We start from the raw sequence: 17,227 nt of genomic DNA, 5'->3' as shown, positions 1-17,227 counted from the left end.
AAATAAAACAGAACTTAAAAAAAATAAACTACCAAAAGACATACAGTAACCAAATGGAAGAAAACAAACAGAAAATAAATGGAAATGTGCACTTTATACAACACGGGAACTTGAAGCATGGGACAGTTGAATCGGTAGGGTAATTTATACGCTACATTGTACATTTCTGTGCCGCTGTACACATCGTACAGTATAATTTACTGCAAATATATATATAAAATGTAAACAATGCACAGAATTTGCACAGTCATATACAGTCTTCATGTAAATATAACTCATATCTGGTAATTTACTCACCTAAAGTTTGCAGCTGGGTGAATCGTTCTGTTATAAATGTACATGTAACTACAATTTGAGTCTCCGAAACTAAGCTAACTGTCGATATCAGGGGTTGTCCTACGGGTAGATAAGGGAGGGAACAGTTACATGTATTTCATGTACAGTAGTTATTCAAAATGCTTTAAAGGAATTAAAACAATAATTCAAAACAAAAGTACCATCCTCAATGTGTATTCTTTATCTGTACGGAAATACATGTAACAATTTGTTGTTTGAATCATGATAGGCCCTCGTGGTAATTTTGTCTTTGTGACACCCCCCCCCCCCCGGACTCCCCACCACATTCCCTCTTTATATCGTACGTTATGATCTGTGTAAGTATCATCAAGCCGCTTATGTCAAAGCGCTTAAAGAATTTGCGTGTTATTTTTTTTTTCATATTTGTATTAAATATTCGTCTGTATTACTTGTCTTTGTTACATGTAACTTATATCCATTTAAACGGTATACATGTACATGTACCTCGAACCACCTGTACACAATTCAAGACCTTGTTATGAAATCTTCAGTTGCTATAATATAACTCGAGAAATTTTAACTTAGATACTTTGATACAAAAAGAATTGACTTTGAGTTTAAAAGTTTTCAATTTTGAAGGTGTCAAAATTAAATATCGTTTTTGACCTTTTTATCGAACCAAAGCGAAATTCCTTTTCACAGCCGTATTGCCTTACAAAACAGGAATACACGACGTTTCTCAATGACTGCACAACAATAATTTACAGCCTGAATTAAATTACAATGAAGTTTTTACTACTTTAAATTGTCTGTGTTCAAATGGTTTCAATGCATTTCTAGTTAAAAACCTATAAATCAAGTAAGATCTGCTATCAGCTGATTTTTTAATCTGAATATTGAATTCTTATTAACGTGTTGAAAAGATAATCACTATCAATGTTCTTCTTATTGTGTTTACAATATACAAGGAAGAAATGATGTGGACAAACGCAGTGATGATGTGGATTTGACATTTTTATACTAAGTCTGATTTACTTAAGGTAAGGTTGAACTTTTAAAAGTACTCGAATTAGTCATTGACACCTTAAATGCACATAATTTTATTCAGATTTTTAAAGTTTTAATTTGAAAACTCTAGCCACGATACTAGTCTATAAATCAATTGTTTGCGATACGCACGTATTCGCCCACCCCCACCCCAACCGACCATGAATCCTCTGCGACAACACTTCATTCAAACTATCAACATTAACCTACTGGGCAGTCGAAAAAAAAATCGTAAACTTTTACAGATTCTTTTTTGAAATTTTTAATCTCTTTCTATGTAGATATTTGCGTGTGGTGAAGGAAAGTTTACGGTGAATTTGGTTCGAGAATCATATTACATGTACATGTATATACATGTATATGCAGGATTAAAAAAATACCCAAAATATGAAAAGTATATATAAGTATATAAAAGAGATATATTTAATTGCTCTTTAGAATTAAAAAAAAGACAATAATGAGAGGTGCATGTACATGTAGTTTAGGATTTATTATTCTCTTTTTTAGAGCTTGCATTATTTCATGAATTGTCCAACAAAAGCACTTTTATTTCAGAATTTTATGACTCTCCTAAAATTCCTACTATATGATTGTACATTACAAATGTACATGTACATGTATGTATACTGCCCTGTTCCGGGTGAAGTGTATAAATTAAATCGTATTTTTACATTATAGCACTAATACTAGAACAAATTGCGTGGTCGTGTGTCCAAAATTTTGAATAGGCTTGCTCACTCTTTCGTTTTAACAGGGCCGAATCCAGACACTTCGAAAAGGAGCCAGCTGAGATTCCTCAGAAGGAGGGAGTGCTAGGAAATCATTTGCCATTTTTGTCAACTTTACATATGAAAATGACAAATTTTTCAACAAAAGGGGGGAGGTTCCAACTCCCTGCACCACTCTGGATCCACCATTGAAATTTGTCTCAAATCACACCCAATTCTATCCTATCCATCTTAGTTACTAATGCATGTAAAAAAGCACAAATTCAGTTATTGGTGACGGTACATGTATGTGAAATTACGTGTATTTAATTCTGAATAAAATGAATTTTTACTGTTTGGTACATCGAATCGGCAAATGCACATACTTAATTCATATCCAACGTTGTGAATTCATGTACATGCATATTGTTGTTCATTAAAATGAACTATCATGATATTTTTCTTTCGCAGCGCGATTTAACGTTTTACAAAATATTAACAACAGTTTATTATGTCTGCAAAACTATGATTGATTTTTCTTATTCATATGGAGTTTAATAAACTTCCACCATCAATGCCTTTCAGAGCAGATCTATACTTGTGTTGTTTCCGAATCAAGAAAATTCCTTTGAGAATTCAATATTATTATAATTTACAAGTTATTTTTTTTCGTGCTTACAAAAAGACTAATTTCTATGTGAAACTGTTTTAATTGAATTTTTTAGATACTGGTACATTGTAACTTCAACCTGTTAAGACATGTGATTAATTTAGCAGGTTAAAACTCTGTAACGGATATCAAATCATGAGTGGATCTACATATTGTATGTGTGTGTGTGTGTGTTTGTGTAGGTATATGTTCGTGTGTGCGTACGTGCGTGCATACGTATGTGCGTGTGTGTTTGAATGTGTATGTGAGGGGTTCATTAAAAAAGAAATACAGGCTATTGTTTGCTTATGTTAACCCAAATTTTCCACGAAAGTTAATAATCCTCGTCATTTGATTATGAAATGGACAGAATATTGGGTGTTCCAATACAAAAGTCAAGTTGTTTATTGATTGAATTTACTACATTTAACCAACATTCAAAATCAATCTAAATACGTACTTAGTTCCGCGAAGGGTCAGAATCACATGCGATAGAGAAGCTTTTTGATATGTATTATGTAAAAATACACGAACCTTCTGATTCTTAATTGCAATTTAAATGTACTTCCATATACAATGACATTTCTATCATGCATTAATGTAAACTTGTATAACACAGTTTCGATAGTTAAATTTGGAAATATCTCAGTCAGGGACTCGTAATTTTAAACTTAGAATATAGAAAAAAAAAATATCTTATTCTATAAAGTTAAGGGAAAAAAAACAGTTCTCTTTGTGCACTGATCGAGTGTTGAATTAATATTATTTTACGCAGCATAAAGCGGAGATGACTGGTTAAATATTTCAGAGCAAAAGGTCATTCTAACAGATTTTTACCCTTTTGAACTTCACTTTCAATGTGTATGTTTTTCAATTATACATATATTTTGAAAGTACTCATACATGTAAAATTGACGACAAAAGCGATTTGGCAGGTTGATAATCTTTTATTATGTTTTTTTCTTAAATTCTAGATCGTATAAAGATGTAATGCTATATAGCTTTTAAACTACAAAAACTATGTACTTTTTCGAGCGCAGTCATTGATTAAATATTTTGAAAAGCCATTGTTCGAATGTTTGAGAAGCAATTACCAAGAGGAACATTGAGAACCGAGTTTTTCAAAAACAGTTTAATGAACCCAGACGCAATTTAATACGATATCATTCCCGTTTTAAATTCGATCCAAAAGCAATCTTTAATATGGAAGTCATATTTTTTTATATTATTCTGTCACCATTATGATATAGAATGAGAACGAAATCATGCATAAGAGGCAGATGAATATCAAATTCGACCTTTTATATATAAGTAAAGAAGGGAAGGGATGTTGAATTGGAAAACATTCACCCTAGAAGTTTGGATAGGTATGGAAGTATACGTTTAAAGTAAGTCACTACAGTAATTTATTTTTCCCACGTCTTATTTGTACTTTTACTCCTCTATGTAATCTAAATTTTCTCGCTTTTTTGTTTGGCTTTTAACCTTTTTGCATGTATTTGATAAAGGCATAGTAAACATAAAATCAAGTGAAAATTCGGGAAGGAATTTTCTTGTTTATAAGCCCCTGAACACATAGGGAATTGAACTTATATATAGTTGTACTAAATATATGTTTGATGGTCAAAATTAACTATGATAGATCCTTGCTGCTGTAGTATTGGATTCCGTAACTCAGATTTTGAAAATTAATGTAGAGATTTGGAAACTCACCGAGTGATTAAAGGGGTTTTTAACGTCCTTCATTACCATGTCGGTTATCGCACGACCAATGCCTACAAATGTAGGATGGTTTATATTTGGAATCTGAATTTCTTAGACTTGCGTTGTCACACGGTTAAATACGGAAAATATACAAACATGCATGTAGCTTTTTTCTGTTTTTTTTTTCAATCTTTTTTCAGTTGTAAACTATTATTATTTAATTTTGTAAAACTTTCTTAGACTAGCTCATTTTGTTTGCATACATGTACATATTTTTGTATTGATTTTTAATACATGTACCTATTTTTCGTGTGGTTCCAAATTGTTTGTAATTGCCACGTTCGATCAAACCTTAATTTTGAATTCTTGCTGAATTGTTTAAATGAATTGACGACTTTAGTGGTCTTGTAGAATTAATGAATTTACATGTAAGAACCTACGTTTGACTAACCACGAAAATTTGCAACCACGTTTAACTAAAGAATTTGCGTAAGTTCATTTACATGTAATCTTTACTAATATACATGTACAGTCATATTCGTTGTATTTGTACCTAATTTTGTGCATGCAATTATGATAATAGCTTACGACTTTTAAGCTATCAATTTTAAAGTCTGGGTATGCAATTAATTGTCCTTGAACATTTAATTTTTTTCTTCGATAATTATTCATGCTGCGGATAAAATAGAACTAACAGATCAATTCAAATAGAAATTCAAATTATATTTATGTTTCGTTCCACAAAAAATATGTTAACATCGAATGTGCATTTAGGTAAACGTATATCTAGTTTCACTCTATACAAAATCAAAAAAAAAAAAAAAAAAAAAAACTGGTACGAGAACTATGCAATGAAAAGACGGCATAGTTACTAAAGATGCAAATGACATGCAGAAAATTCACGGGGTTGGGAAAAATCGTATTTGAAGAGTTTATCGAAAAGTTCTTTTAAATCTAAGTGGTTGATAAGAACGGGATCTCTGCAGGAGTTTAGAGATTAAGGATTTATTAACCTTGTTGGGGGAATTTAGTCTCGAAAGTTTGTATCTTGTCAAACACAAGTCACTGCTCGGTAACTTAAGATTTATTTGTGTCACTTGGCTTTTCATATCCGGTAAGTATACCTTCTTTCAAAGTGTTTGCACTTCCAATTAGTTTGGTGCTCTTTTGATCAATCGGAGCTACTAGCCTTTTTTGAAATATTACAGAAATCTGAAAAGTTTCCCTTTTATAAATAAGATATTCCCATAAACCTTTAATTAGTTTAGTGTTAATTAGAAATTAAAAACATCTGCGGGATGAAAAAGGTCTATACCCAATATGGCCGTACATACTATCTTTTAAATAAGTTTGATTTCTTCGGAAAGTTAAGAACAGTAATTCGACTCAAAATTAAGTGGTAAAACTATCCTAGCATTCAAGTATCTGTTTTCATATAACTAAAAGTATGCATGCAACTTGAAATTTAAAGGAATCTAAGTTGCTTAGCATGCAACAATAAACCGTTTATAGTTATATACCACGCAATTAATCCGTGATCAGTAACTTAATTAATCATTCCTTTTATGCATGTTATGGGGTATATACATGAATAACTTAATTATTTTTTTTTAGTCTGGTTTCCTTTTACAAATGTCATTTCTCATAGATTTTGCTAGTATTCAAAATGAAAAAGGTATGCATAATAAAGTAAATATACTTTGTGTTACATTGTAAGTTATATAGTTCATGCACAGTCCTGTAATAATACAATAAAACCTGCATTTAAAATTGAGATCTGAACACCCCTTTACATAACAATTTTATACCGTCTCGTAAATAAATCAAAACGAATGAACGGATTTATTTTACGAACCTACAAAAATGCTAATATGAAATACTCGTTGTTGAAATTGTATCACCCCCAACATTTCTTTAGTTTAATGATTTTGATCAAAGGCGTTTTATATATTAAACACGCTTTGAAATATTTACCGTATTGAATGTGCGAGGATGAACATGATATGCAGAAAATTCAAGATCATTGGCCCGAAAACATGTATATACATGTATATTTTGTACATGCAGCTAATTACTGTGATAAAGTCATCTTAAAACCATAAAGGCGTGTGGATTAAAGAGGTTGTTTGAATACATAGTTTGAGAAACGAATGTTAATATAAACATTAAGGTCAAAAGTGTTGGATTATTCAGGGTTATGGAATCCTGATATATTACGTTTTACAGGTTTGACCATACGTGTTAATTTATTGTTGATGGAAACGGTTACACAAACTTATCAGTAACGTAACGAAAGGTGTTTTTAAATAGTTGTTTTTCACTGTTTTTGATTTGTTTAAAGTGTTGTTTTTTTTTGGTTTGTTTTTGTTTTTGTTTAAATAAAGTTTAATTTTGGTTAGTTGTACGTATCTTTACTAGATCTTAAGAGCTGAGATTCAATAGAAAGTCCTATTATGCTGATGTTTACGAACACATATGAATCCAACAGATTCTTAATAGATTTACACGAAAATTTGACCATAGGTACAAAGTCATGTACATATAGATATCATCATGCTGAAACATTTTACCGCAGGTCAGAATTTTTCTAATTGCTAAGGTGCAATATCTCCAACATGGCTTAACAGATTTACATGAAAATTTGACCACAGGTACATGCAGATCTCTTTTACCTCATGTCAGAATCCCACTCGAAGTAGTGTGTGTTCTTGATACCAAATTTTGTATCTACCTCGTGCAACTACATGTACAATACAAAATGTACATGTACACAACTTGAAAGTCTAGAAATGCTATAAAAACTGAAGTATCAAGAGACCTCGATAACCAAGTGTACTTAAAATGTCAAGGACTTATAAAAGGATTTTTTAAACTCTTGAAATTGCTATTATAGATAAAAAAATATCATTATTGAGTGCAGATTATTCTTTAGGGTTAGCGTCAGTTTAAGGCGCATGTTTCATTTACCATAATAAAATGTTAATTTAGTATAATAAACGACGTCAAACTTACAATTATGAAACTTTACTTCTATTGCAGACTTTTGAGGTTTTGAAAGATATGTAATGAGAATGGCTCACCACAAGGAGATACTGGACGGATTTAATTTCCAAAATAGTGATGTCTACTGGGAAATTCGTAGACTTCTCGAAAGGCGACCACAAACTGTGTTCTCTGATGGACTCTCAAATGAGGCAAGGATGGTTATGAACGAGATGAAAGAAGAATCCTTATCTCGATCTTCCGCTGAAATTAAGCTGGAATCATCAGCACCAACGACTGGGGACAGAAGACAGTCAAATTTAAAGAGTAGGTCAAATAAACCAAAAGCAAACGATGCCCGTTCAAAAAATCACGTGACATACTCAGACTCTATCCGGAAGTCAAGCCTCCGGCTTGAACGTGATATCACTGATCCAAATTTTGATGAAACGAAACAACGGAAACGATCATTGTGTGGGGGACCAGTTCAGTCAGCTTTAGAAACAATAGAAATTATTGATGCTTGTAATCCCACCGTGAATTCTGATGACGATTTTGCAATTGAGGAGACGGCAAAACACAACTCCGTAGAAAAATGTATAGTGTGGATGGAAGTCAATGAGAACGAAAATGAGGGACAAGTCGGAAGTGTACATGTACCTGCAGAGTAGATACATGTAGATACTGTTTTGAAGCCATATCAATTTGTAAATGATTTATCCGATAAAACTGTCTGTTGTGCAATACTAGACGTCTTTCTAACCGAGTGGTTGAAGCTACGTTGGTCGAATTAACACTCGTGTTATACCTTGTGTCATCGTCAATTATCTTCAAACGATGAAACAAATCTATGGGAGTTATTTTTGATTCGTCCTTTTGAACTTTTTATTTAAGATTATGTAATACATGTGTTTTAATGTGTGTACATTATGTTTTTAAAAGATGTATTACTATGTAAGTGCAGTTACACTCTATATAATTATTGTTTTATATATGTTCCATGGACCAACAACATATTATGTTTTTTTATTGTATTATTTTGTATGTAAAAAGTATAAATGTGCGGAAAAACGCATGTATTATAATTTATATTAATATTTATAATACATTGCATACAAGTTACATTTTCATGGCGTTCGTAAATTTGTACATGTAGGAATACTTTCTAGAACTTTAGTGTAGCATTGAACTTACGGCACAACTTAATATATTACAGGGTTATCAAATTGAACTTGAGAAGCTGTCGACGTACCTGTTTTTTAAACAGTCAAACCTGATATGGGTACCTTGTGCAGAGAAAGCTGTATCCTCCCAATTTTTATTCATATGTAATTTTAAACTAATCATGATAACGGAGGAAACAGTATTTGTTTGTACCAAAAGTGGATGATTCACAATATATTTGCAGTTTTCCTAAAACGTCAGCTAAATTTTTAACAGATCAATTGAAGAGTTCACCCCCCCCGTTTACTTTCCGTTTTAGTACATTAAAAACCAAAGTTTTGGTTTGGTGTCTCTAATAATTAACATTTTTTAAACAAAATTTGGCATTTGACATCCATCCACTGCCTTCGTCTTCCATTGCATCCTCTTAAATTTATTTTTCCTAGGAACATGTACAATGTTAACACTTATATGTATTATTATATATTGTACATTTGTAACTACATTTTGTATTCTTGTAATTAAACAAATGTAACTTTAAAATTACTTTGGACTCTATGTAGTGTACATGTATGTCCCTATATTTGAATGATGAAACGCGTTAAGAAAGGTTAAAACGAACCAATCAAAATTAATATAGAATCTCATTTCGTCTCAAGGGGTAACAAGATTTCTCAACTCGAGTTAAATTTTGAATTAGATTTCAACCCGCGAGCTTCAGTGAGTAGGTTAGATTTAAAATTCAACAATCGAGAGTAAAGAAATCTTGTAATCCCTGAGAGCATTGGCGGAGAATCTGTTCCTTCCATGAAATCTGAAGAAAACTCGGAAATGTAAAATGGTGAGAAAACGCTCGCAGATAAAAAGTCACATGCGCTTAGATTGGGAGAAAATATTATACACTGTAATTGGTGCATAAGTGATTATGGTAGATTGATTTTAAGGAGGCAAACCTAGGGTGAGGGACATAACTCATGAAATCAGTGATATGTTTGTATCATATTCAATTTCACCAAAGCCTCTCAAGCTTTCGTTTGAAGCAGAATAAAATAAATCCAAGTCAATTAGATGATTACATAAGATTGATTTTAAAAAAATGCTGAATACAAACGTTCCAATGATTTTTAAGAGTTGTGTCCCTTATCCTAGGTCTACCTGCTTAAGTGAACTTAAGTGTTGTCTTTCAAAAAAATCATTTAGAGGATAAAAGTTGCATGTAGCCTAAGCATGTCTTTTTATATCTATATTTAGTTGGAATGGTTACATGTACCTCCGATATGTGCATGGAGTAAGAAAATTTAGTTTTATGAAACTATCATACTCTATTTTTGATTGGTTTGTTTTAAATGGATTTTCTAGTACAATTGCGTCATTAATTGTTTTTACAGATCCATATCTTTGGTTAAGAGGTCTAATAATGCCGTCTAAAGCTGGTTGAAAGATACAACTGAGCTATGTATTTTTTTAAAAATCTACTTGTATGATACATGTAATTACATAAAGCTAAAGCAATCCACTTACACTTGTGCATGCACGTGTTACACACAAACTGAAATCTAATGAAACTACATGATATTAACAAAATGTTATTATATTATATACCAAACAACCTATCCTTGTATTTTAGTTACGAATAGACAACACTCATCTATTTTATTAATAAAAGCAACGAAGAACAAAGAAACAGTGCTGTTACATGAATATTACAGATCACCGACATACTGTACATATAACTAGAGTTATCTCTCTTCCACCGTTGTTTTATGGAAATCTGAAAGTATTGACGCTATATTGCGTTTCACCATACCTTTTGGAGTTGTACGGCGTTCTAATGATGCTTACAAACCATCTTGGTGTCGATCTAAACCTGTAGTACACGAAAGACTCTGACTAGGTCAACCATTAGACACCAGGATATACAGTTTTAGCTTTGAATGTGTTGAAAATAGTACAATGTGCAACCTTAAAAAATCAGGGTGAGGAAATAACTGAACACGTGGTAAGGGAGGAAGTGGAAACCCCATTTATAAAAACAAATGTGTTCATATTGTGCGAAATTAAATTATAGTCTGAAATCCCCTTTTTTTAAATCTCTAGATCTGCGTCTACCTGTACCAAATCGCAAAAACAAGTACATGTATATAATGTTATCAAATAACGAAATATGAAATAAAAGTAAGCTAATTAATCAAATTAATCAAATTAACAAAAACAAAAACAAAAATTATCGAGTAAGCGGAAGTAGATCAATAAACGAAACAATACAAACAAAAACAAAAACAAAAACAAAACAATTATTAGAGAAAATAAAAATTTAAAACTGGAAACAGGCAAGACGAGAAAAAAAAAGAGAAATCGCTATATGATGGGACACAAGACGATTTACGTTTTTGTTTTTATTACAACTGTACTGTTTATTTGTTTTTATTTGTTTGTTTGTTTGTTTGTTTTTCAAGTCTCATGAATTTGCCCATTTACTGACGAGTTTAAACTTTAAACCTAATTTAACACCTCTATATTTTATCCAATTTAAATAATGTACAGCATACGCATATGCATGTGATTGTAAGTGAAATCGAATTAGTATAATAGAATCACAATTAATGAATATGTAACACATATGAGTTAAAATTGATCCTGTAAAATTCTTTGAGCATATGAGTAAATTAATTTCATATGTACGAACTGTCGGCATTTTTTGTAAAATTTTTACAGGTTGTTTGTACTTAATTTATTTCATAAATTGGCGCTATGCTAGGCGTGCTACTTCTACGTATACGTACCTCATGATCATTTTTATATAGCTACGTTTTATTTTCTGTGCTGATGTTGTCACTTTAGCATTAAACTTTGTAAACATATTAAATGTAAAAACAATGTACACTGAGAAACAGTACAAAAGATAAATGCAATTTCATGGTACTGACCGTTAAATATAGATAGGGACAGTGCCATCGACCAGATCTAAAAGAGGGAGGGTGCCCAAATGGTTGGTTAAACATGCATTAGAAATCACCGAAAACGGTCTCTTAGGCCTGTCAGTACCCTTCCCCCTTTTGGGAATTTCTGGATCCACTTCTCCGCGGTACATTTTTGTAGTTACTAGGGCTGGATGCAGACACTTTGAAAAGGAGGGGTGCCAGCCGAGGCTCCTCAGAAAAAGGAGTTGCTAAGATACTATACATGTCATTTTTTGTCAATTTTACACATAAAAATGACAAATTTTCCAATAAATAGGGGGTGCCGATCCCCTTGCAACCCCTCTGGATCCGCCAGTGTAGAGACTTTGTTAAATTGTTCAAGTTCATTGCATAATCTGTCTAGGTACCAGTATCGTATTGCATATCCCTGAGCGGGTATACGTCAAAACATGGATGCCATAAAAATATAGTGCATTTTCTTTTTGCCTCTCTACAAACTAATGTTTTGTCAAAAGACATGAACAATGACTTAAAAAATAGAGCAAACATCACACTGTAAGATGAAGAACTTTTTTAAAAGAAAATCTAACATAATATCATAAAAATGTTCCACTGAAAAGGTCGGTTTGGTGAGTGCAAAACGAAAGTGAAAGTAGGGAAAATGGCTATTTATAGTTCAAGACAACTTTTCTGTCCAATCTTCGTGGACTCACCCTATTTTCTTTGCGGGAAATTATTTTTTCACATGTCCTTAGAAATGCTACATAAGTGAAAGTTTTATTGAATCAATTTACATATTTTTTTAAAAAATCCTAAAAATATGCACTTCACTATAGAAGTCTATGGGAAAATTAATACGATACTGAGACCTAGTAAGCCAGTTTTTCAAGTAAAGTTGGATATTCAGCAAGTGGTCTTTACCAGCTGAAAAAGTAGTACCCCAAATACAGGTAACACTTTTAAGATGAATTAGCCAACTTTTGAACCTGATTTTTTATGGTAGCTCAGGTTTTTTGCATTTATGGTTAATCTTTACCAAATTTGGAAATGCATTTTGTTTTCATGAATTTGTAGGATATCAGTTCAATAAAATTATTATCTTGACTATTTATGATGAGCATATCTATATTCAGGTAACCTAAAGCAAGTAATACTCCTGCATAAAGGATAGTTTTCAAGTTACAACACATTTTAAGTATGTGGTTAGGACTTGAAAATAGTCATTTTCCATACATTGCCTCTTATATATGAAAAAATGAATATTTTTTTTATTTTTTGTTTTTCTTTCAAATAAATAGCTAAAATGAGTTGCCATATAACTGTGTGGTTGATTTAAACACAGAAATGTCACAAAAGTCATCAGCCAATTTTTTAGTGGACTTTTTTAGTGGTTCAAATGGACAGATTCTAATGCGGCAAGAAAAATAATGGTGTTTTTTCATATAAAAACTGAATTTTTTCAAAAAGTATCTAAAGCAGACAATTGTTATTATAATATTTATACCAGTAAACTATATTTCTTGCATCATAGCTATCTGTTTTAAAGAAAAAGTCTTTTCCCTGTCACATTGAGGTCCATTTGTATCTGCCTGGGGTACCAAGATGGCTTAAAATCTGTATTTTCTGCATATGAAAAGCTATATTTTTTTAAAACTATGATATTGGTATAATTTTTTCTGGATTTATTATAATTGAAATGACCATATCTATAGTTTAAAACAGTTGGTTGTACCGGTCATCATACTTTACTTTAAACAAGAGGCTCCCTTGAGTTAAAGACAAAAAAGGAGGTTCGGATATTAATATTTCCATATATGGAACTCACAAGTGGGGATTAAATAATGATTTGGAACTCATAGTACAGCTCATGTATCTACCATGTCAGAATAAACCACAAAGTTGCTTAGTTTGATTAATGCAGCAGCTTTTTATCAAAAGTAATATTTTCTGGCTAACATTGAGATATTAGTCTTATGCCTGGAATAGGGTACCTATATAAGAATTTTAATAGAAAACTCATGTTTGTAGCAGGGCAATGATATTCTGAAATTTCAGTATGGAAATGAATACTCTAGCAGAAAAACAACAACTTTTAGGATTATATTGAAATGTTTATTAGTAATAGGTACCAGTATCGTATTGCATATCCCTGAGCGGGTATACGTCAAAACATGGATGCCATAAAAATATAGTGCATTTTCTTTTTGCCTCTCTACAAACTAATGTTTTGTCAAAAGACATGAACAATGACTTAAAAAATAGAGCAAACATCACACTGTAAGATGAAGAACTTTTTTAAAAGAAAATCTAACATAATATCATAAAAATGTTCCACTGAAAAGGTCGGTTTGGTGAGTGCAAAACGAAAGTGAAAGTAGGGAAAATGGCTATTTATAGTTCAAGACAACTTTTCTGTCCAATCTTCGTGGACTCACCCTATTTTCTTTGCGGGAAATTATTTTTTCACATGTCCTTAGAAATGCTACATAAGTGAAAGTTTTATTGAATCAATTTACATATTTTTTTAAAAAATCCTAAAAATATGCACTTCACTATAGAAGTCTATGGGAAAATTAATACGATACTGAGACCTAGTAAGCCAGTTTTTCAAGTAAAGTTGGATATTCAGCAAGTGGTCTTTACCAGCTGAAAAAGTAGTACCCCAAATACAGGTAACACTTTTAAGATGAATTAGCCAACTTTTGAACCTGATTTTTTATGGTAGCTCAGGTTTTTTGCATTTATGGTTAATCTTTACCAAATTTGGAAATGCATTTTGTTTTCATGAATTTGTAGGATATCAGTTCAATAAAATTATTATCTTGACTATTTATGATGAGCATATCTATATTCAGGTAACCTAAAGCAAGTAATACTCCTGCATAAAGGATAGTTTTCAAGTTACAACACATTTTAAGTATGTGGTTAGGACTTGAAAATAGTCATTTTCCATACATTGCCTCTTATATATGAAAAAATGAATATTTTTTTTATTTTTTGTTTTTCTTTCAAATAAATAGCTAAAATGAGTTGCCATATAACTGTGTGGTTGATTTAAACACAGAAATGTCACAAAAGTCATCAGCCAATTTTTTAGTGGACTTTTTTAGTGGTTCAAATGGACAGATTCTAATGCGGCAAGAAAAATAATGGTGTTTTTTCATATAAAAACTGAATTTTTTCAAAAAGTATCTAAAGCAGACAATTGTTATTATAATATTTATACCAGTAAACTATATTTCTTGCATCATAGCTATCTGTTTTAAAGAAAAAGTCTTTTCCCTGTCACATTGAGGTCCATTTGTATCTGCCTGGGGTACCAAGATGGCTTAAAATCTGTATTTTCTGCATATGAAAAGCTATATTTTTTTAAAACTATGATATTGGTATAATTTTTTCTGGATTTATTATAATTGAAATGACCATATCTATAGTTTAAAACAGTTGGTTGTACCGGTCATCATACTTTACTTTAAACAAGAGGCTCCCTTGAGTTAAAGACAAAAAAGGAGGTTCGGATATTAATATTTCCATATATGGAACTCACAAGTGGGGATTAAATAATGATTTGGAACTCATAGTACAGCTCATGTATCTACCATGTCAGAATAAACCACAAAGTTGCTTAGTTTGATTAATGCAGCAGCTTTTTATCAAAAGTAATATTTTCTGGCTAACATTGAGATATTAGTCTTATGCCTGGAATAGGGTACCTATATAAGAATTTTAATAGAAAACTCATGTTTGTAGCAGGGCAATGATATTCTGAAATTTCAGTATGGAAATGAATACTCTAGCAGAAAAACAACAACTTTTAGGATTATATTGAAATGTTTATTAGTAATAGGTACCAGTATCGTATTGCATATCCCTGAGCGGGTATACGTCAAAACATGGATGCCATAAAAATATAGTGCATTTTCTTTTTGCCTCTCTACAAACTAATGTTTTGTCAAAAGACATGAACAATGACTTAAAAAATAGAGCAAACATCACACTGTAAGATGAAGAACTTTTTTAAAAGAAAATCTAACATAATATCATAAAAATGTTCCACTGAAAAGGTCGGTTTGGTGAGTGCAAAACGAAAGTGAAAGTAGGGAAAATGGCTATTTATAGTTCAAGACAACTTTTCTGTCCAATCTTCGTGGACTCACCCTATTTTCTTTGCGGGAAATTATTTTTTCACATGTCCTTAGAAATGCTACATAAGTGAAAGTTTTATTGAATCAATTTACATATTTTTTAAAAAATCCTAAAAATATGCACTTCACTATAGAAGTCTATGGGAAAATTAATACGATACTGAGACCTCTAGAAGCTGACGATTGGATATTTGATTATAGAGTTATCTCGCTTTGTATGATTGAAATATAGGTGTGTTAACGTATGAGTGCAAAAATTAGGACATAAAATTTTCTGATGAAATTTAAATCTGATGAAAGGTTATTTCTTTCTTTCATCTAAAAATATGAATAATGCGTTTTTTATCCACGTCATGTGTACGAATATATAAGTGTGAGAATTTAGTATGAACAAGATAGAAAAATATTGATAGAGAAACCGAAAATGAGTGACAAATTTAGCAATTCGCAAGAAGAGATGATAGAAACTGCTGAGGAAATTGGGTGGTCATATGACAAAGAAAGCACAGAACGCAAAGACGATTCGTTTATGGGTAAAAACACAAAAAGTCATTTCCCGTTTTCATTCTTTAAGGAATTTCTAGGGTATTGGGATTGGCCGCCATCAAAACAAAGTTCTGATCGGACGAAGGCAATGATGAAAGACGGAAAATCTCCACAACAAATATGGGATGTGCATGCAGAAGCGATTTTACAAAATCATAAATCACAGAAAGAATATCATGAAAGGATTTTAGCTGATTATGAGAATTCAAAGCAAAACGGAAATACTGTGTCATTCTGGGAGAAATATTGGAGCGAAACATACAATACAAAACTTCCAAGCCCGTGTGAAATGGAAACCCGCTGGAAAGATTGGACTTTACGTGGAAATTCGAAAGATGAATTTTGGGAGGAAGAAAGGAAAAAGTTCAAGAAGGAAAATGGCTGGAATTTCTGGCAAAAATGGAAAGTTGATTGTAAAGGGTTCAGTGGTCATGAAACGTCCAGATGTCGATGGAGAAGGGATTTTGGAGACGAGTCGGAAAGAAAACGTCGGCATTTCCACTGTGTACGAAAACAAAGAAGAACTTTAGACGAGGATGAAAAAACTATGTACAAGATGTTTGACTTTTGATTGTTTAACTTCCTCAGTCAACATTTGATGTAAATTTGACAAAGCTGAAAATATACAACCTTGGGCATTTGACATACGAAAAACTCTAGACGAGGATGAAAAAGTGTTTGACTTTTAATGCAATACTTCCATCAGTCGAGATTTAACTAATGTGTATATGTTTTGACGAGGCTGCATGAATACTTGCATGTACGAGGACATATTCGAGGGCATATCCGTTGTGTATAACCTATTTAATTGATATTTGATTCCACAAAAAGATGTACATTTCTTGTACATGTAAAATTCGCGGTCCGTGTTTACTGAAAATGATTAAAAGGTATGATTTTCATAAATACAAATGTATATGTAGCATATCAACGGGTTTTCTTTATTTTTTTTATGTTTTATTATGTTTTGTTAGTATAAAGTATATAAAATGCATATACACGTAGTTCCGTTTTAAATTTTAATGCCTCTCTGATTTGTTCTGTAGATATCCGTTTGTAGGTCTA

The 17,227-nt window shown here is 31.8% G+C and overlaps 2 protein-coding genes across 6 annotated transcripts; both read left to right on the top strand.

Moving 5' to 3' along the window:
* The first annotated feature begins 1,091 nt into the window (after positions 1-1,091).
* On the top strand, positions 1,092-10,234 carry LOC148605247 (uncharacterized). 5 transcript variants are annotated; one of them, XM_088548888.1, is made up of 2 exons: positions 1,092-1,337; positions 7,444-10,234. In XM_088548888.1, exon 2 carries the CDS (start codon positions 7,470-7,472, stop codon positions 8,055-8,057), a length of 588 nt encoding a protein of 195 aa, XP_088405014.1. In that variant the 5' UTR covers positions 1,092-1,337; positions 7,444-7,469; the 3' UTR covers positions 8,058-10,234. The 5 variants fall into 5 exon arrangements, with proteins under 5 accessions (XP_088405014.1, XP_088405015.1, XP_088405016.1 ...); XM_088548889.1 differs by lacking the exon at positions 1,092-1,337 and adding an exon at positions 3,933-4,088; XM_088548890.1 differs by lacking the exon at positions 1,092-1,337 and adding an exon at positions 5,206-5,518.
* Positions 10,235-15,891: 5,657 nt separating this feature from the next.
* LOC148605246 (uncharacterized) lies at positions 15,892-17,166 on the top strand. Its single transcript, XM_088549216.1, has one exon. It carries the CDS (start codon positions 16,041-16,043, stop codon positions 16,731-16,733), a length of 693 nt encoding a protein of 230 aa, XP_088405342.1. The 5' UTR covers positions 15,892-16,040; the 3' UTR covers positions 16,734-17,166.
* Positions 17,167-17,227: the final 61 nt, after the last annotated feature.

The sequence above is a fragment of the Perna viridis genome, chromosome 10 (genome assembly GCF_037379345.1).
Source record: "Perna viridis isolate PV_CMFRI_1.1 ecotype Kerala chromosome 10, ASM3737934v1, whole genome shotgun sequence".
NCBI classification, from domain to species: Eukaryota; Metazoa; Mollusca; class Bivalvia; order Mytilida; family Mytilidae; genus Perna; species Perna viridis.
This window is presented reverse-complemented; position numbering and strand designations above follow the sequence as displayed.

Coding starts and splice junctions, on each gene's coding strand:
- LOC148605246 (XM_088549216.1), top strand. CDS start 16,041: ATGAGTGACAAATTTAGCAATTCGCAAGAAGAGATGATAGAAACTGCT.
- LOC148605247 (XM_088548888.1), top strand. CDS start 7,470: ATGAGAATGGCTCACCACAAGGAGATACTGGACGGATTTAATTTCCAA.